The 19,532-nt window shown below is 55.1% G+C and overlaps 1 protein-coding gene and 1 long non-coding RNA gene across 2 annotated transcripts in view; both read right to left on the bottom strand.

The window, feature by feature from the left end:
• Positions 1–798: 798 nt before the first annotated feature.
• On the bottom strand, positions 799–4,104 carry LOC120873753. The gene is made up of 3 exons (XR_005723521.1): positions 4,021–4,104; positions 985–1,164; positions 799–897 (listed from the first exon to the last, which is right to left on the bottom strand). It is a non-coding gene; the product is annotated as an uncharacterized LOC120873753 (long non-coding RNA).
• A 14,292-nt stretch (positions 4,105–18,396) lies between these two features.
• LOC120873738 (zymogen granule protein 16 homolog B-like) overlaps positions 18,397–19,532 on the bottom strand; it is a 2,595-nt gene continuing 1,459 nt past the window's right edge. The window contains exon 4 of the mRNA XM_040254633.1: positions 18,397–18,902. Within this exon, the coding sequence (XP_040110567.1) occupies positions 18,563–18,902 (340 nt within the window). The 3' untranslated portion in view covers positions 18,397–18,562. The remainder of the gene's footprint in view (positions 18,903–19,532) is intronic.

A 19,532-nucleotide genomic window follows, 5' to 3' on the forward strand; every position in this document is an offset into this window, starting at 1 on the left:
GCAAAGATCTACCCCAGGCCTGGAGCAAAGCCCCCATTTAACTGTTAGGGGAAGACCCTGGGCTTGCTGCCTCTATGCTTCTAGTGTTCAATCAGTGGTCCTCCTTCCTTTTCTCTTTGACCCCAACCTGGGCTTTCCCATAGGCATTCTCAGACTGAGAGACCATTTCTGGTTGAGCTGAGTTGGGGTTGAAAGGAGACAGTGGGGAGAAGCACCCCTCCCTTTCGGTCATCCCAGGAAGCAGAGGCCAGACTTGCAGGAGGAGAGAGGAGGGGAGAGGGCTGGGGTGCAGGGGGGGAAACAGCAGAGGAAGAGGGACAGACAGAAGGTGCTGGCTGGGGGCTCCAGGACCCCAAGGCCTCAGCTGACTCGGGAGACATCAGCACCCAGTGAGGGTGCTGGAAGGAGGGACCAGCCCCCTCCCCAGGTTCCCGAGACTGGGGCAGGGGCTGGGATGCAGTGAGGGGCTCCAAGCCCTGCTCCTACTCACCTTCTAACACAGCCAAAATGACTCGTAAACTCTCAAATCCTGGTGACGTCATTTTGAAAGTCTCTAAAGGAACTGAAATAGGTCCTCCAGGCCCAAATGTCTCTATTATATGAAAGAACCAGGTGGGGAAGAGGAAAAAAATAAACACACAATGACATGTTGGCTGTTTTTGCCTAGAGGAGGACACAGCCCCTCCAGATGAGGGGACAGGCCTGAGAGCAGAGTCCGTCTGTGACAAGGGCTGGCCCAGACCTCCCTGGACAGAGGGAGAGGGGTGAGGGGGGCCTCCAGGGGGATGGGCAGGGGGACCCCCAGCCAGACTTATGCTGTGCCCAGCAGGTGGGGCTCCACAGGAGGGCGAGGGTCAGCCACAGCAGCATGGCTTCTGGCTGGAGAGTCAAGGGCTCCTGGGGAGAAGAGGACAGGCCATCCCATCTCAGAGAGGGGCCTCCCCTGACCTCGTGGGCTCAAGCATGGCGGGGTCGGGGCCTTACCGGGCCTGCAGAGTCCTGTGGTCCCGTCCTGGTGTTGGGAGTCTGGTGCCTGGGCACCGTCCTCTGGGCCCTTTATATCCTCCTGGGCCCTGTGGCCCCCTGGCAGGAGGAACAGTCAAGGGGCCAGTGGGACAGGAAGGAGCTGGGGAGGGCTCTTCCTGGGGGAATCCACAGAGCCATCTGGGGGAGGGGACGTGCTCTTTACTGCCTTGGCCTCGTGGTCACCACAAACAACACGTGACTCTAGGGGCATTTTACTGTCACCTCTGGGTTTCCCGTCTGGACCCTGCACCAGACCCTGATCTCAGCCGTGGCGTTGAGCAAACAGGGTTCAACTCCTCGGCTGCTTCAGCGTAGCTGCCCCCAGCAGCTTCACGGGGCTCAGGGCTCCTTCCTCGTGCAGAACCCGCTTCAGGGCCTCACTCAGGCCTGGGCAGAGCCTTGTGTGCCCTGGGCTTTCCCCTCTAACCCTCAGAGCTGCAGCAGACAGCTCAGTTCTGAGGGCCTATGGCAGGTGGTAGAGACAGCCCGGGCCTGGCCCTCCATGGCCTGTCACTGGAAGACGCCTGTCACCTTTCCTTTGAGCCAGGTCTGGTATAGCTGGGGATGAACTGGGCCCCGTGGGCTATGGGATGACTGACAGCAAGGACACCAGGACAGGAGAGGTCACAGTGGTCCTCCACGTCAGCTCTCCCCAGAGCACCTGGGGCCAGGCCGAGGGGTCACCTTGTCTGGGAGGGAGTGGGGGCCTTCTCAAGGGCTGGGGATCTGGGGGCCTCATGGTCCAGCAGGTCCAGGCCCCCTGTGACTGGATGGTCTGCACAGCCTCCCCAACCATCGGGAAGAGCCACGGGGTCACAGAACTCAACACAGGGGTGACTGTGGGCAGGGAGTCAGAGCCCATCAGGTCTGAACCCCCACTTCCCTCCTCCCTGGCCCCCCTTTGCGGAGCTCAGGTCACCCACGTGTCTCAATTGCCCCCCTGTGATATGCGGGAAGCAATAGCCCCTCCTCACAGGGGTTGTGAGATATCAGTGACACCCTTCTCCACCCAGGGTGAATGCCAGGGTCTTACCCCTGTGGGCAGGGGCGCAGGTTTTCCTTTGAGCAGACTTTGCAATCACGCAAAATAGAAGTAGAAAATTGCCCCTTTTTTCTCTTGTCTTTTTAGTTACTAAGTCGTGTTCAGCTCTTTTTGAAACCATGGTCTGTAGCCTGCTAGGCTCCTCTGTGCGTGGGGTTTTTCAAGCAAGAATACTGGAGTGGGTTGCTATTTCCTTCTCCTGGGGATCTTCCCAACTTTGAGATCAAACCTGGGTCTCCCCGCATTGCTGGTGGATTCTTTACCAGCTGAGCCACAAGGGAAACCCCAGAATACGGGAGTGGGTAGCCTATCCCTTCCCCAGGGGTCTTCCCGACCCAGGTTTCAAACCAGGGTCTCCTGCATTGCAGGCAGATTCTTTACCAACTGAGCTATCAGGGAAGGGGTGGCTTCATATAAAAACCCACCTTTGTGCAGAGAAGGGAGCAGAGGGCAACTTTATCCAGAAAGCTGGCCCCTCCTTCCGGGCCTGCACTGGCCCCCCCTGGACAGGCTCCTTAGGGCTCAGGCCCCCCCTGACTCCTGTAGCAAAGTGAAGCCCTCACCTGTCCTCCAGAACTCCGCACGCGCCCCCAGAGGCCTCCAGCCCCGTGATGCCTCTGGGCGGGGAAGGTCAGGGCCAGCCAGCTGCAGGGGGCAGAGAAGCCCTCCTGGGGCCCCGGATCCTCCTGGGGAGGCGGAGACGCAGGAGGCCTAGGAGCCCAGCAGGTACAGCTGCTGGAGGAAGGGGCCCAGAGGAGGCACAAAGCGGCTTGTGTTCCTGCCCCAGCCCAGCGTTAAGCACTTTTTGAGATTTTTCTGTCAGTTGGGAGCCTTCCTTCTCTCTGCAGACTGCCAGGTTGTGAGCTCAGAAGGAAGGTCTGTCTGGCCGGGACTCCAGGATGCAGTACCTAGCGTGGGAGTTGGAGGAAGTGTTGGCTGCTGACCTGGACAACGGGGTGCTGACAGGACTTACCCAGGGCAAGGGGGGTGCATTTTCCCGGAGCACAAGTGCATAGCTGTAAGGGACGCACACGGGAGCTCAAAAGGTACTGCAGGCTCATCGGTGGATCCGCTTCAAACACACACCCCTGCCAGCTCTCCTGACAAAAGGAGCTTGCACACGCTCCTCCACACGTATACACCATGCACACATAAGCAGCAAGCCCCCATCCCCGGGGAGCTTTCTTCCTGCCCTGCAGATGGTGGCTTTCTCTCTGCATCCTCACTGGGCAGACATAGGCAGCTCTCTGCTGTCTCCTTCACAAGGACTCTGATCCCTCCATGAGTGCTGCTGGTGGAAGCTACTCCTGTGGAAGGGTTTCGTGTGTGCGTGAGCAGTTCTGTGATTTGATTTATTCCCGCAGTAGTGGAGGGAGGGAGGGATGGACGGGAGGAAGACTAACATTGATCCTGAACCCCCGTGGGGTCAGGCCTAATGCCCAGGGGTTTCACAAGTGTGATCTCATTTGATCCTCACAGCACCTCTCAGAGGGGTATTCCTCTCCTATCTTCAGGAGGGTTGACGTGCTTGAGCCAGTGAGCTGTGGGATTTAAACCCCCCACCGCTCTGCCCCTGCATTCAGATGTCCATCCAGGGTCCATCTGGTGCCCTCTGGGGAGAGATGTCCCTTCCTGTGTCTCCGCAGCCCTCGTGCCCACGCACTGCAGACTCCCACGGCCAGGGGCTCCCTGCAGAGTTCCTGCTGTTGCTCTGGGAACCCGGGGCCAAGACGCTCAAGGCCTTTGGCAGAGCTGGCCTGGTGCCCGTGAGCTCCTTCTCAGCGGTCCTAGAAAGTTCAGAGGCCAGGCACGTGCCACACCTGAGCCCTGGGGTGCAGGCTGAGGGAGGGGCGGCTTATCCTGGGCTTGGTTCCTGCTCTTTATCTGGTCTGTGGTCAGACGTCAGCCTCGTGGCCTTCGGAACATTCCAGGGCCTCTAACCCCTTCCTTACCCACGTCCCAGCTGAGCCGTGCAGGGTCCTCGCCTGTGCGCTGTGAGCTGTTTCTCCTCCACAGCGCTGACCAGTGCAGCACCCGGCCCCTCCCCCCTGGGAGGTGGGCCTCGTCCTGGGCTGCCAGACGCCCGTCAGGATGCAGGGGCCAGCCAGCCCCGGGGCCTTGAGAGACATTCAGCCATGCAGCCGGGCGTGGGCAGCCAGGGGCCAAGAGGAGCTGCTGGAGGCCAAGAGGAGACCCCCCCACGGGCCCCAAGAGAACCCTCTTTGTCAGTTTTCCAGGCCGGGGCTGGGGTGGAGTTCTATAAGCACAAGTGTCAGTCTTCCGAATCCTCTGCAAACACCCTCTGGAAGCTGCGGGGAAAGAGGACAAAGGGGCTGGCATCTGGATCCTGGCCAAGGTCGGGCTGCAGGGTCTGAGGTTCGGGCTCCTTCCTCCTCACTGTTGACACAGCGGGAGGCGGGGTGGGGGCAGAAGGAGCCCGGGAGCTGAGCGATCTCTGCTGTCTGCTGCTGGCAAGAGTGTGGGGTCCAAGGGACACACACACAGACACACACAGACACACATGCAGAGACACACACACACACAGACGCACACAGAGACACACACACACAGAGACGCACACAGAGAAACACACGCAGACATACAGACACACACACACAGAGACAGACACACACAGACCCACACACAGACACACACACAGACAGACACACACATACACACACAGACTCAGATACACACACAGAGACACACACAGAGACACACATACAGAGAGACACATACAGAGAGATGCACACAGAGAGACGTACACAGAGAAACACACACAGGCATACAGACACACACACACAGAGACAGAGACACACACACAGACACACACACAGATACAGACACACACACAGACACACAGAGACACACACAGACACACAGACATGCACTATACATGGGGTGTTTGGCTTCAGTGATGACCAGCTGGTCCAGGACTCACCATCACCAGAGTCACTATGACGGTCTCACTCGCCCGGCTGCCTCCTTCAGAGCCCCGATTGAGATGCGGGTTTTCTATCACCGTCGAGTCTCCTGGACTGCAGTCCCCACCAGGGTGTGAGTCTGGACTCTGTCACTCAGGGCTCCCAGGGTGCCAGGAAGAGTAAGGCCAGCAGGGCTGCAGGAGGGTTAGAGCAGGGACCCCGGGGGTGCCTGAGGCGACCCTGCCCGGTCCCCTTCCTGTCTGTGCAGGTGGGCACGTGGGTGTGGACACCAGGCCGGTGTGGCCCAGGCACCCTGACTCCCAGCTTACAGTCCTGCTGGGATCCAAGTCCCATAGAGGGAAAGAGCAGCGGCCCCCACATCACGCTGGGGACAGGGAGGCGGGACCGGGCTCCTGGCACACCAGCCTCACAGCAGAGCTGAGGGGCTGTCCTCACCGGAGCCTCAAGGGCACAACCACCACCACAACAACCCAGCAGCAGTGCTGACAACACAACCCCAGCAACACAACGGCAGCCACACAGTAACGATCATGCCAGCAGCATAGCGACAACGCCACAATGACCACAGGAAGAGCAGCAACAACATAAAACAAGGCAAGTCAGGGTCTGCTTCCTGACCTGCGTCCTGGGCTGAGCTCAGGGTCCGGGGCCACAGGTGGAGACTCGCCCTTGACTCTTGCTGACCACACCCTCCTGCTTAAAGAAGCCCAGCTGTTTCCCGCCACGCAAATCAACTAATCAATAAAGACCCAGGAGGGAACAGACACAGATCAGCGGGCAAGGTGAGGAGCCTATGGCCACCCTACACCCACCCCAACCTCTGGAAGAAGCAGTCATGCTCAGGGCACCCAGCAGGCCATTCTCAGCTAACCTGCAGTGGCCATGGTTCTTCAGGGGCCCCTTGGCATCCCACAAACTTCCTGGCCTCCCTGGAGGGGCCCCTGGAGGGACAGGCAGCTGGGAACCAGGCTGAGACTGCAGCCAGTCCCTCTGAGGGACCAGGGTCAGTGGAGCTGGCGAGGCCTCCCCAGAGTGGATGTGGAAGCACCGTCATCCTGCAGGCAGCTTGTCACCAGGAATCCAGGAGGCAGGGGGTCCCCACTCCCTGCTCAGGGAAGGCCACCCCAGCCCCCAGCCCCATCCAGGGCCTGAGAGGTCTCCCTGTGGACTGGCCACCTCCTGGCTTCCTTCACCCCAGAAAACTGCAGCTCACAGCATGTAGAAACCCCTGAGTTCAGAGTAACTCCACAACAATCCTTCATTTGTTATCTGTGGAGTAAGCCAAGGGAATAAAATCATTATTTGGAAAATTGGTAAATAGAAACAATAAATCAATGATCAAGCACTTTCTGCCCTTCCTACAGTACATAATCTGTACCTCAAGAATATTAACTACAAAAGGAAAACTGGCTCTTCTTAAATTAATTAATTTTCATGCACTCCTGCTGGGCTACATCTTCGTCGCTGCACGCCATCTTTCTCCTGTTTCAGTGAGCGGGGCTACTCTCTAGTTGCTGCTCCCGGGTCTCTCACTGCAGTGGCGTCCCTTGTTGCTGAGCACAGGCCCCAGCACATGCGCTTCAGTAGTTATAGCTCCCAGGCTTAGCCGTCCCAAGTCATGCGGGATCTTCCCGGACCGGGGCTGACCGCTGCATTGCTCGACACATTATTAACCACTGGAGCACTAGGGAAGCCCCCCAAATTGACTCTTGATGGATGAATTCCAGCTACTCACCAGAGAAGGAATGAGAGAATATCAGTCTGTTGCAATTGAAGTTCATTGATCTTGGCAATGGTCTCCAACAACTCTTTGCGTCAGCAAGAGACAGGCAAGCTTCATGCGCCCTCTGATAGAAGTCACACCTGCGAGCTCCAGTAGTTGGGAGAGGTGGCAGGGGTATGTGTTTGAGGAGGTATCCACCTGTGAGCCTGTGGTGCCTCTTGAGCTCACACGTGTGCACGGGTGTCCCTTATAACCATGCTCATGCACTGCGTGAAAACGTGCCTCCCTGAGCCCTTGGGCAAGTCCCACCATCCCCCCTTGACCAGATTAGCAACCATCTTTTCCTCTCCCACTTTGGGTACTGCTTCCTTGTGTCCCAGTCCAGATAGACCATCCATCTGGGCTCAAACCCTGGCAGCCTGCAGAGAGAAGGAAGGCCCCCAACTGGCAGCTTAACAGAAAAAGTGCCTTCTGCCCTCTGCTCCCTTCTCCGCACAAAGGCTGGTTGATATGTGTAGCACCCACCACCTCCCTGCAGTCAGCACCATGGACAGAGCTGCCTCTGGTCCTGGGTGGGGAAGAGGGGTCCCCCAGAAATCCTGATTCTGTGAGTGAAGGGCCACAGGGGTTAGTGTTCTGGGCCACAGAGTCTCTGTCAGAACTCTCCCCATGCCTCTGCGCTGGAAATACAGCCCCGGGTGACATCTCCATGAATGGACAAGAGTGCACATAAATGGGCAAAGAATGATGTTGGAAATTCAGAGATTTTTACTTGTCACAGTTTTTCTTGGAATTTTTTTCTAACAGTATAAATAGATGAAAAGTATTCTGAGCTCAGGCTTCCCAGGTGGCACTAGTGGTAAAAAATCTGCCTCCAATGCAGGAGGTGCCGGTTTGATCCCTCGGTGGAAGGCCCCCTGGAGGAGGGCATGGCAACCCACTCCCATATTCTTGCCTGGAGAATCCCGTGGATAAGAGGGGCCTGGTAGGCTACAGCCCATGGGGTTGCAAAGAATTGGACATGACTGAAGCCACTTAGCACACATGTAGTCTGAACTCACTGGTTGTGCAAAAACAGGTAGACAATGGGAGTTTACCTTTAAACCATAGTGTGCTGGTCCCTGGCCTAGGGACCTGATGTAAGTAGGCAGGTGGCAGCTGGACAGGGCCTTCACCCCGACACAGCCCCCCACACTACCACCTAGTGAAGCCAGGGTCCCCAGTTCCTGGTGGCCTGCATTTCCCGAGAAAGGCTGTGCACACGCCAGGCCATGCTCTGCGCCCTTTCTCCTTGCCACCACCTGGGAGCTTGGGTGCTCTAGCCTCTGCCCAGCCTATCCTAAGGCAACGTATTGCTGGGAGCCAGCACGGGAGATCCCACCCATGACAAGGTCATGCAAGGAGACCTGACAAGCCAGGCTTCAGGACTCAAGGGATTCCCTGGGCCGATCCCACCCATGACAAGGTCACGTGGAAGAGACCTGACGAGCAAGGCAGATCAGGACTCGAGGGACCCCCTGGACCTGTTCGAGCATCCACCCCAAAAGCAGAGTCTGTCTGTCTTACTATTTTATGCCTTTCACTAACTCCTCTGATACCAGCGGGGGGCTATCCCCGACCACCTTTCTCTAAAGAAAATCAACTTAGAGCTCTAGTTAATAAATCTCCTGGGCATAACAGAGTGTTCCAATCCAAACCCTTCTGATGATGCTCTAACTTGCCTGACAGGTTTATCTGGACTTTTACAACTACACATGTGATTGTTTACAGCCCCCCAACCACGAGAGGCACGGGAATTTTAAATAGAGCCTTTTGAGGAGTTAAAAATCATTAGAATAGAACTGGTTAAGGGCTTCATTGTTGAGCCAATGCTTGCTGCCAAGTTTTCACATCTTTCGTTGTGTACTTGGGAGTGCATTAATTAATATAGTTGAAATATAAGTAGTGGCCTTGATATTAACAACATTAAACTTTGAGTTAATAAATCTTTCCTTGTTATAGCCCACTACACCTTTGCCCTATAAGAATGTAACTTTATTTAGTGTTTTCTGAGAGTGGCACCAGACTTTAGAAAGAACAACACTTTTAGGAAAAATAAATTTTCTGGTTGATGGACCCTTATCAGAAAAGGGCCATAAAATATTAATAGGCCTCCTGGCCAGAAGATGATGTAAATCACCTAAGACCTGTGTATACAGATAGGCACGCAGAAAGAACGCCTGGTCTCGATAAGGGTCAGGGCTGCTAATCCTGCATGACTTTGTATTTTCCATTATTCTCTACGTACAACTTAGGGTATATAAGCTCCCTTTGAAAATAAAGTTACGGGTCTTGCACAAGCTTGGCCTCCCCATGTCGTTCTTTCTCTTTCTTTTCAGGCTAATTCCCTGGAGCGCAGGGGCCCTCTGAGTTCACTTTCCTGCCTGGGCTTCTAAGACCCACTCAAGAAGGTGCCCAAGGTGGGGGCACCTTCTGCTATTTGAGAGGATGCCTGCAGCCTATGTGAACAAAGCAAGTCCCGTGCTGGGGCTTTATTGGCTTTCTGTAACCAAGGAATATCAGCCTCTTTCTCTCCTCTATTTTCTTAACTGCAACATTCTTTCTTTATCTCTCTATATATCTCTCTCGCCACGCCATCACCCTGAGGATACCCTGGATCCAACCGGGGCTGGTCCCCGGTAATGTATCAGCACAGCCTGGGGTCCACTCCTTCTCCGGGCCAGTGTAGCTTCCCCTGTGGTGAGGACACCTCCATTCATGGAACTGGTAACTTATGGACAGGTCTGCCATTCCTAACCTTGGGCGATTGCAAAATCTGCTCAAAGGAAAACCTGCGCCCCTGCCCACAGGGGTAAGACCCCGGCATTCACCCTGGGTGGAGAAGGGTGTCACTGATATCTCACAACCCCTGTGAGGAGGGGCTATTGTTTCCCGCATATAACAGGGGGGGCAATTGAGACACGTGGGTGACCTGAGCTCCCAAAGGGGGGCCAGGGAGGAAGGAAGTGGGGGTTCAGACCTGACGGGCTCTGACTCCCTGCCCACAGTCACCCCTGTGTTGAGTTCTGTGACCCTGTGGCTCTTCCCGATGGTTGGGAAGGCTGTGCAGACCATCCAGTCACAGGGGGCCTGGACCTGCTGGACCATGAGGCCCCCAGATCCCCAGCCCTTGAGAAGGCCCCCACTCCCTCCCAGACAAGGTGACCCCTCGGCCTGGCCCCAGGTGCTCTGGGGAGAGCTGACGTGGAGGACCACTGTGACCCCTCCTGTCCTGGTGTCCTTGCTGTCAGTCATCCCATAGCCCACGGGGCCCAGTTCATCCCCAGCTATACCAGACCTGGCTCAAAGGAAAGGTGACAGGTGTCTTCCAGTGACAGGCCATGGAGGGCCAGGCCCGGGCTGTCTCTACCACCTGCCATAGGCCCTCAGAACTGAGCTGTCCGCTGCAGCTCTGAGGGTTAGAGGGGAAAGCCCAGGGCACACAAGGCTCTGCCCAGGCCTGAGTGAGGCCCTGAAGCGGGTTCTGCATGAGGAAGGAGCCCTGAGCCCCGTGAAGCTGCTGGGGGCAGCTATGCTGAAGCAGCCAAGGGGGTGAACCCTGTTTGCTCAAACTGGGAAGGGCTCTCAGGACACCTCGCCACGGCTGAGATCAGGGTCTGGTGCAGGGTCCAGACGGGAAACCCAGAGGTGACAGTAAAATGCCCCTAGAGTCACGTGTTGTTTGTGGTGACCACGAGGCCAAGGCAGTAAAGAGTGTGTCCCCTCCCCCGGATGGCTCTGTGGATTCCCCCAGGAAGAGCCCTCCCCAGCTCCTTCCTGTCCCACTGGCCCCTTGACTGTTCCTCCTGCCGGGGGGCCACAGGGCCCAGGAGGGTATAAAGGGCCCAGAGGACGGTGCCCAGGCACCAGACTCCCAACACCAGGACAGGACCACAGGACTCCGCAGGCCTGGTAAGGCCCCAACCCCGCCATGCTTGAGCCCACGAGGTCAGGGGAGGCCCCTCTCTGAGATGGGATGGCCTGTCCTCTTCTCCCCAGGAGCCCTTGACTCTCCAGCCAGAAGCCATGCTGCTGTGGCTGACCCTCGCCCTCCTGTGGAGCCCCACCTGCTGGGCACAGCATAAGTCTGGCTGGGGGTCCCCCTGCCCATCCCCCTGGAGGCCCCCCTCACCCTCCTCCTGCTGTCCAGGGCTGGGATCTGGGCCAGCCCTTGTCACAGACGGACTCTGCTCTCAGGCCTGTCCCCTCATCTGGAGGGGCTGTGTCCTCCTCTAGGCAGAAACAGCCAACGTGTCACTTGTGTTTATTTTTTCCTCTTCCCCACCTGGTTCTTTCATATAATAGAGACATTTGGGCCTGGAGAAGGTACCTATTTCAGTACCTCTGCTGCTGCTAAGTCGATTCAGTCGTGTCCGACTCTGTGCAGCCCCATAGACGACAGCCCACCAGGCTCCCCCATCCCCGGGATTCTCCAGGCAAGAACACTGGAGTGGGTTGCCATTTCCTTCTCCAATGCATGAAAGTGAAAAGTGAAAGTGAAGTCGCTCAGTCATGTCCGACTCGTAGCGACCCCATGGACTGCAGCCTACCAGGCTCCTCCACCCATGGGATTTTCCAGGCAAGAGTACTGGAGTGGGTTGCCATTGCCTTCTCCACTCAGTACCTCTAGAGATCTCTGCTGCTGCTGCTGCTGCTGCTAAGTCACTTCAGTTGTGTCCAACTCTGTGACCCCACAGATGGCAGCCCACCAGGCTCCCCCGTCCCCGGGATTCTCCAGGCAAGAACACTGGAGTGGGTTGCCATTTCCTTCTCTAATGCATGAAAGTGAAAAGTGAAAGTGAAGTTGCTCAGTCATGTCCGACTCTTAGCGATCCAATGGACTGCAGCCTACCAGGCTCCTCCGTCCATGGGATTTTCCAGGCAAGAGTACTGGAGTGGGGTGCCATTGCCTTCTCCGCTGGAGACCTCTAGAGACTTCCAAACCGATATCACTGGGATTCGAGTGTTCATAGGTCCTCTGGGCCTAATCAAGAGGTGAGTTGAGCAGGGCTTGGAGCCCCTCAGTGCATCCCAGCCACTGCCCCAGTCTCGGGAACCTGGGGAGGGGGCTGGTCCCTCCTCCCAGCATCCTCACTGGGTGCTGATGTCTCCTGAGTCAGCTGAGGCCTTGGGGTCCTGGAGCCCCCAGCCAGCACCTTCTGTCTGTCCCTCTTCCTCTGCTGTTTCCTCCCCTGCTCCCCAACCCTCTCCGTTTCTCTCTCCTGCAAGTCTAGCCTCTGCTTCCCAGGATGACCGAAAGGGAGGGGTGCTTCTCCCCACTGTCTCCTTTCAACCCCAACTCAGCTCAACCAGAAATGGTCTCTCAGTCTGAGAATGCCTATGGGAAAGCAGAAAATCTGCCCAGGTTAGGGTCAAAGAGAAAAGGAAGGAGGGTCAGAGTGGACCACTGATAGAGCAATAGAAGCGTAGAGGCAGCAAGCCCAGGCCTTCCCCTAATGGTTGAGTGTGGGCTTTGCTCAAAGTCTGGGGTAGATATTTGTTCTGCATTTACGGGGTTCCAGGGACCTGGGAAGAGGGAATGGGCCAGAGCAGCAGGCACCATGGGGGCCAGAGTGTGGGCGGGGCCAGGGTGTGGGCGGGGCCAGGTGAGGAGGTAGGCTCCAGGACAGGCCTGAGCTGGGGGAAGATCACAGATTGGCGTCACCTGCTTCAGGTCTAGTGCAGTGACTGGGGCTGCAAATGCTGGGCCCGGGGTCAGCTCCCCACTGTGAGCTGTGAGACCACCTGCACCTCCTGAGGGTCATAGTGACTGGGCATCTTGAGGAGCTCTCCTGATGGAAGATCTCAGTGACTGCTCCACAAAATCACTCCCATATTGCAGGTGAGCAAACTGAGACCGAGGAGGCTGGCTAACAAGCCCCAAATCACAGAGCCTGAAATCAGCAGAGCAGGGAGACCTAAGACCAGGAAGCCTGTCTCAGGTCTCAATGTCATGTGTCACGGGCTTATGCTGCAGTGACAGGCTGCCCCCTTGCTGGTGATGGGAAATTGAGGACCTGGGGTTTGGGGCATCACCAAGATCCTGGACCTTCAAATCTCCCCCTTCTTCTTAGTATCCAGGTGAGATACAGCTCCTCCTGGAGTGAGAAATACGGAGACCCAGGTGAGATAACTCAGGAGTTGCTCCTACAGCTGGGTGAACACATTATAAGAATCCACTGCTGCTACACAAAATACCTTCAATCTTTGCTCATATGCACTGACCTAGGACGTTCATCCATTTTGAAAGGAAATTAGACAACACTTTTGCTGCCTCCCGTGATGACATAGAGAAGGTACTCACCAGCGTCTATGGACAGTATACGGCTCAGAGCATTACCCCCATCAGCTTTGACTGGAATTATCCTTCAAACTGAAGCAAATAGTACCTCAACCAAAGAGAAATGACTACTCCTGGGTCCCCAGGTCTGGGCCGTGGGTTATCCTGCCAAGGTCATCTGACTGATGGTGGGCACAATGCACCAGGGGCCTGAATCAGAATCCACCAATAAATCCAGCTTCTGCAGCTACAGTGGGTCCAGGGTGCTCCTTGGTTGGGGATGCAAACAAAGCCTTCTGAACTTGTGGGGACAGGGCCTCCAGGGTGGAGCCACAAGAGAAGGCAGAAGGGGGTCCAACACCCCAGGGCTAGGTGATTCTGACAGGATGCAGGGCCTGCCTGTGCAGACCTCGGGCTGATCCCATAATCTCTGAGGATTTGGGGCTCCCAGAGGCCCCATCCCCGACTCACTGGTGCAAGGCCATCCAGGTAGCCTGAGCTGTCCAGGCTCAATTTCAGGATTCTCTGAGTGTGCAAAGCTCCAGAGAAGCCATTCAATCATTCATTCACTCATTCAGAACACATATGGCAAGCCCTGGCTGGCTATGGGCTCCCTGGACTCTGGAGGAATGGAGGATGGGCCATGCGTCTAACCGGGGCCTTTCCATGAGGAAAGGATGCAGAAGCAGGTGGAGCAACTGGTTGTTCCATCTGCATTGATAAGGACAGGCCTAGACCCTGTACTCAGACTTTATTTTCTTGGGCTCCAGAACCACTTCAGATGGTGACTGCAGCCATAAAATTAAAAGACACTTGCTCCTTGGAAGAAAAGCTATGACCAACCTAGACAGCATATTAAAAGCAGAGACATTACTTTGCCAACAGAGGTTCATTTAGTCAAAGCCATGGTTTTTCCAGTAGTCATGTATGGATGTGAGAGTTGGAAAGCGGAGCGCCGAAGAATTGATGCTTTTGAACTGTAGTGTTGGAGAAGACTCTTGAGAGTCCCTTGGACTGCAAGGAGATCAAACCAGTCAATCCTAAAGGAGATCAGTCCTGAATATTCATTGGAAGGACTGATGCAGAAACTGAAGCTCCAATACTTTGGCCACCTGATGGGAAGAGCTGACTCATTGGAAAAGACTCTAAAGCTGGGAAAGATTGAAGGCGGGAGGAGAAGAGGATGACAGAGGATGAGATGGATGGATGGCATCACCAACTCGATGGACATGAGTTTGAACAAGTTCTGGGAGTTGGTGATGGACACGGACAGGCTCAGACAAGACTGAGCCACTGAACTGAACTCAGGCACAAGGCCAGTAGAGGGTGTGCTTCAGGGAAGACTTCCTGGAGGAGGCAACATCTCAATTAAGTATAAAGGCTATGTGAGAGCTGGCCAGGTGGGGTTAAGGGAGGGAGGCCTTCCAGGCCAAGAGATCAACACGGGAATGGCCAGAGCCAGGCATCCCCAGGACCCCACTTCTTGAAAGGCGGGCATCTGTTACAGCCCGAAGGGAAAGGAAAGCAGCTCCCAGGCCTGGCACATTCTCTCAACACCTCCATCAGACTGCAGCAGCCTGCCCCTCAACCACGGTGCAGAGGCTGTCCTGTCCCTCCTCAGCTCCCCGCCCGGCAGCTCTAGAGGGACAGGACTGCTTCTTCCCCGCTTGCAGCAGGAGACAGTGCAGGCCCAGAGGACACAGAGGCTCGGCCTGTCACACAGCACGAGTGGAGGAGTCGGGATTCAGGGGGAGGAGGTCTGGCTGCAAAGTCTGGGCTCAGATCCCCAGACCCAGTGAAGCTTGCCTTACTGATCATCATCTCTCTGCAGTTCCCTCGCTGATGTGTTCCTCTTCTCTACTTTTACATTAATTATAAATGCTGGTTGCGTGTGGGAGAGGGAGTGTCAGGTCCCGGGCCCCACAGGGACCCCTGGAGAGAATCCTTGCCTTGCCCAGGAAAGAAATCAAGAGCACGTCAGAGTAACAGGAGAGGTTTATTTGGGGAGATGCACACATCATAGGCAGAAGATGGTCCATCTCCGAAGCTGAGAGCGGCGCCAGGGCGCGAGGTTGGAGGTTTTTACAAACTCAGTCATTTCCCACAGTAACAAGTGGTAGGACATTTTTGCTACTTCTGGATAGGGTGGGAATTTCCAGGAATTGGGCCACTGCCTGTATTTTGGTTTTAATGATCACACTCGGAACCGTTGTGGTGAAGGGGGGTGACGTTCAATAATAAAACGAAGGCAGAGTGAGCTAAAGTTAAGGACCCAGCTATTGTCAGAGTCCCCTTGGCTTCAGCTGGTCCAGCCTGTCTTCACTGCCTGCTGGCCGCCTCCCTGCTGTCTCAGTTGAGGGCTATTTGGTGGTTCTTAGCCTGGAGTCTGTGGGAAGAACTCAGGGATCCGTGACCCAGGATGAGGAGAAAAGCTCTCAAGTTTTCACTGTCCTCTCCGGGACGTTTCCGGTTTCCTCTGGTTTGTCAAGGCCCGGGCCCCCCTTTCACAGCGCCTGTGCCCTCGTCCCATCAGTTACAGTCGCCCCATGCCCTTGGCCGTGGGGTCTTTCCTCTGATTCCCATCTTCTCCAATCCTGGGCCCCATTTCTCTGGGGTTTCCAGCTAAGCTTGGATTGTGTGATCTTTTCCACACCTATTCCTATGTTGGATGAGGTTGGCAAATATTCTTATTGTGGGTAAATGCACAAATTATGAAATTTACCATTTAGATCTTTTTAAGGAGAACAACTCCGTGATTAAGTACATTTGCTGGTTTTGCAATATTACTGCTATTCAGCTCCAGAGCTTTTCCATTACCCCTCAGAAATCCCATACCCAGTACCCATCAAGCAGGAAGTGCCACTATTTTATCTCATTTATACAATTGACCTTAAAAATGCTTTTGTGAATATAAGTTTTCCGTTTCATGCTCTCACGTCTGTCCGGATTTTGCTCGGTGATCTTGTCTGCCTCGTCTAACGTGGTCACGTGACGCTCCACAGGGTGTTGATAGTCAGCTATATTCTCTCCCCAGTTATCCTGTTTTGCTTTTATTCAGCTTTATTGAAGTACCATTTATATGTAATAACATGCAAGTATGTTAAGTCTGATGAGTTTTAACAAATGTATACACTGGCGTTCATGCATCTCCCACCACATTCAGATTAAGGAAACTTTTTGCCACCTCTAAAAGGCACTTTGCACGCCCTTGGCATTTGGTCCCATCCCAAACTCAGCTTCCCTAATTACAGGTCTGCTTTTGTCACGGTGAATCACTTTTGTGTTTTCTAAAATTCCACATCCATGAAATCATATGGTCTGCTCAAAGGAAAACCTGCGCCCCTGCCCACAGGGGTAAGACCCCGGCGTTCACCCTGGGTGGAGAAGGATGTCACTGAAATCTCACAACCCCCGTGAGGAGGGGCTATTGCTTCCCACATGTAACAGGGGGGCAATTGAGACACGTGGGTGAACTGAGCTCCCCAAAGGGGGGCCAGGGAGAAGGGAAGTGGAGCCTGTAGGGTCTGAATCCCCCCTTCCCTGGTGTGATCTAGGCCAGGTCGTCTCTTGTCTGTGGAAGATGGATTTTCTCTGGGATCTTCATTTTCTCATTGGATGTATGAAATGTCCCTGCCACCTTGAAGGGGTGGTCCTTTAGTGAACAAGCTAATACCTTTCAGGTGTACCTAAGTTGGCTGAGCACAGGCTCAATAGTTGTGGCATTAGTTGCTCTGTGGCATTAGTTGGTCTGGGATTCTCCCAGACCAGGAACTGAATCCATGTCTCCTGCATTGCCGGTGGATTCTCTACCACGGAGCCATCCAGGAAGTCTGCGAGGACTCCTTTTAAAGTCGAGGATTGAGAGCGCTGGGACGGGGGGTGGGGTGGGGAGAGAGAGAGCAGGTAGGCTTATATCATGAGAAATTCTGTTACCACATGCTGCTTGTAGAAATGGGTTTCTCCTATAGAGCTTTGTGTGTCTGCTATCAAGTTTCCTGTCATCTGATTTATTCCTTGAATGAGGGGATGAAGGGTGGGTGGATGGATGAATAGATGGAAAGATGGCATTAATCCTGCACCCAAGTGGGGCCAGGCGGAACGCCAGGTGGTTTAACAATTATCTGATTTAATTCTTACAACAGCTTTCTGGTGAATGTTAATCTCCCATCATCACAGATGTGGAAACTCAGGCTGAGAAAGTTGAACGTCATTTGTAACAGACTCTGCTGTTTTTAGTAAGAACCACTAAGTGGCGCTCAACCAGCATGTAAAATGAAAATAAAGGTAGACAAGAATCAGGAAGTGTCTTCCCAGAGATGAGGATCCCTCTGGAAACCTTCGCTGGGTCTGGGGATCTGAACCCAGACTTTGCAGCCAGACCTCCTCCTCCTGAATCCCGACTCCTCCACTCGTGCTGTGTGACAGGCTGAGCCTCTGTGTCCTCTGAGCCTGCGCTGCCTCCTTCTGCAAGCAGGGAAGCAGCAGTCCTGTCCCTCTAGGGCTGCCAGGCAGGGAGCTGAGGGGGGACAGGGCGGCCTCTGCACTGTGGCTGAGGGGCAGGCTGCTGCAGTCTGATGGAGGTGTTGAGAGAATGTGCCAGGCCTGGGGGCTGCTTTCCTTTCCCTTCGGGCTGTAACAGATGCCCGCCTTTCAAGAAGTGGGGTCCTGGGGATGCCTGGCTCTGGCCATTCCCATGTTGATCTCTTGGCCTGGAAGGCCTCCCTCCCTTAACCCCACCTGGCCAGTTCTCACACAGCCTTTGCACTTAGCTCAGATGTTGCCTCCTCCAGGAAGGCTTCCCTGAAGCACACCCACCACTGTGCTTGTGCCTGAGCACAGGGCACTAGACCTGTCACTATCAATGCAGATAAAGTCACCAGTTGTCTCCATCTGCTTCTGCATCCATTCCCCATAGGGAGTCCCTGGCTGGACTCTTGGCCCATTCTCTATTCTCCAGAGTCCACAGAGCTTTTTGCTGGCCAGGGTTTGCCATATGTGTTCTGAATGAGTGAACGAATAACTGAGGGCTTCCCTAAGCTCTTTACATACTCAGAGAATCCTGGAATTGAGCCTGGGCTGCATAGGTCACCTGCATGGGCTTGCAGAAGAGAGCAAGGGATGGGGCCTCTGGGACCCCCACAATCCTCCCAGATTATGGGATTGGCTCAAGGTCTGCATGGGCAGTTCCTGCATCCTGTCAGAATCACCCAGCCCTGGGGTGTCAGACCCCCTCTTGCCTCCTCCTGCAGCTCTGCTCAGTGAGCTCCGGCCCGGAGGCCTCATCCCCACAAGCTCAGACGGCTTTGTTTGCATCCCAGACCAAGGAGCACCCTAGACCCACTGTAGCTGCAGAAGCTGGATTTATTGGTGGATTCTGATTCAGGGCTGCACTCAGGTCTCTGGTGACTTGTGCCCACCACCAGCCAGACAGCCTTGGCAGGGTAACCCACAGCCCAGCCCTGGAGACCCAGGACTGCTCATTCACCAAGCTTAGGCTCAGTTCCAAGCTATTTCTGGGTAGTACTTTCTTGATCATAGATCAACTGTACTATTGGATAATCCCACTCAAAGCCGATGCTGGAGATGCCCAGAAGCTTATGCTGTCCGAAGACTCCAGTGAGCACTTTCTCACTCCCGTCAGGGAAGGCAGAAAAGCTCCTGCCACTGTTCTCTCCAAATGTGGCCTTACGCCCATAGCTAGTGTAGATGACGAAGTGCCGGAGGAAAAGCTTGTAGGAGCCATCAACTCCTGTAATGTATTCACCGGGCTGCAGGACAAATTCCTGAGGGGTCCCACCTGGGGCTCCATATTTCTCACTCCAGGAGGAGCCAAACTTCACCTGGATACTGGGAGAAAGGGCGAGCTTTGAAGGTCCAGCGTCTGGGTGACCCGCAAATCCCCAGTCCTCTAAACACCAACCCCTATGTCCAGCAAGGACAGCCTATCACTGCAGAATAAGTCCCTGACATGACTTTGGTGCCTGAGACAGGCTTCCTGGTCTCAACCCCTGCTCTGTCACTTTCAGGCTCTGTGATTTGGGGCTTGTTGACCAGCCTCTCCAGGCCTCAGTTTGCTCATCTGCAAAGTGGGACTGATTTGGGGGAGCAGTCACTGAGATCTTCCATCAGGAGAGCTCCCCAAAGTGCCCAGTCACCATGACCCTCAGGAGGTGCAGCTGCTCTCCTGGCTCAGAGCAGGGAGCTGACCCCAGCCCAGCATTTGGAGCCCCAGTCACTGCACTAGGCCAGGTGGGGGCCCCAGGAGCAGGTGACCCGTCTCTGTGACCTTCCCCCCACCTCAGTGTCCATCCCAGAGTGTCCCCTCCTCACTGGCCCCGCCCACACTCTGGCCCCGCCCACACTCTGGCCCCCATGGTGCCTGCTGCTCTGGCCCATTCCTTCTCCCCAGCTCCCTGGGGCCCCGTAAATGCAGAGCAAAGATCTACCCCAGGCCTGGAGCAAAGCCCCCATTTAACT

This window comes from Oryx dammah, unplaced genomic scaffold, assembly GCF_014754425.2.
Source record: "Oryx dammah isolate SB20612 unplaced genomic scaffold, SCBI_Odam_1.1 HiC_scaffold_2, whole genome shotgun sequence".
NCBI classification, from domain to species: Eukaryota; Metazoa; Chordata; class Mammalia; order Artiodactyla; family Bovidae; genus Oryx; species Oryx dammah.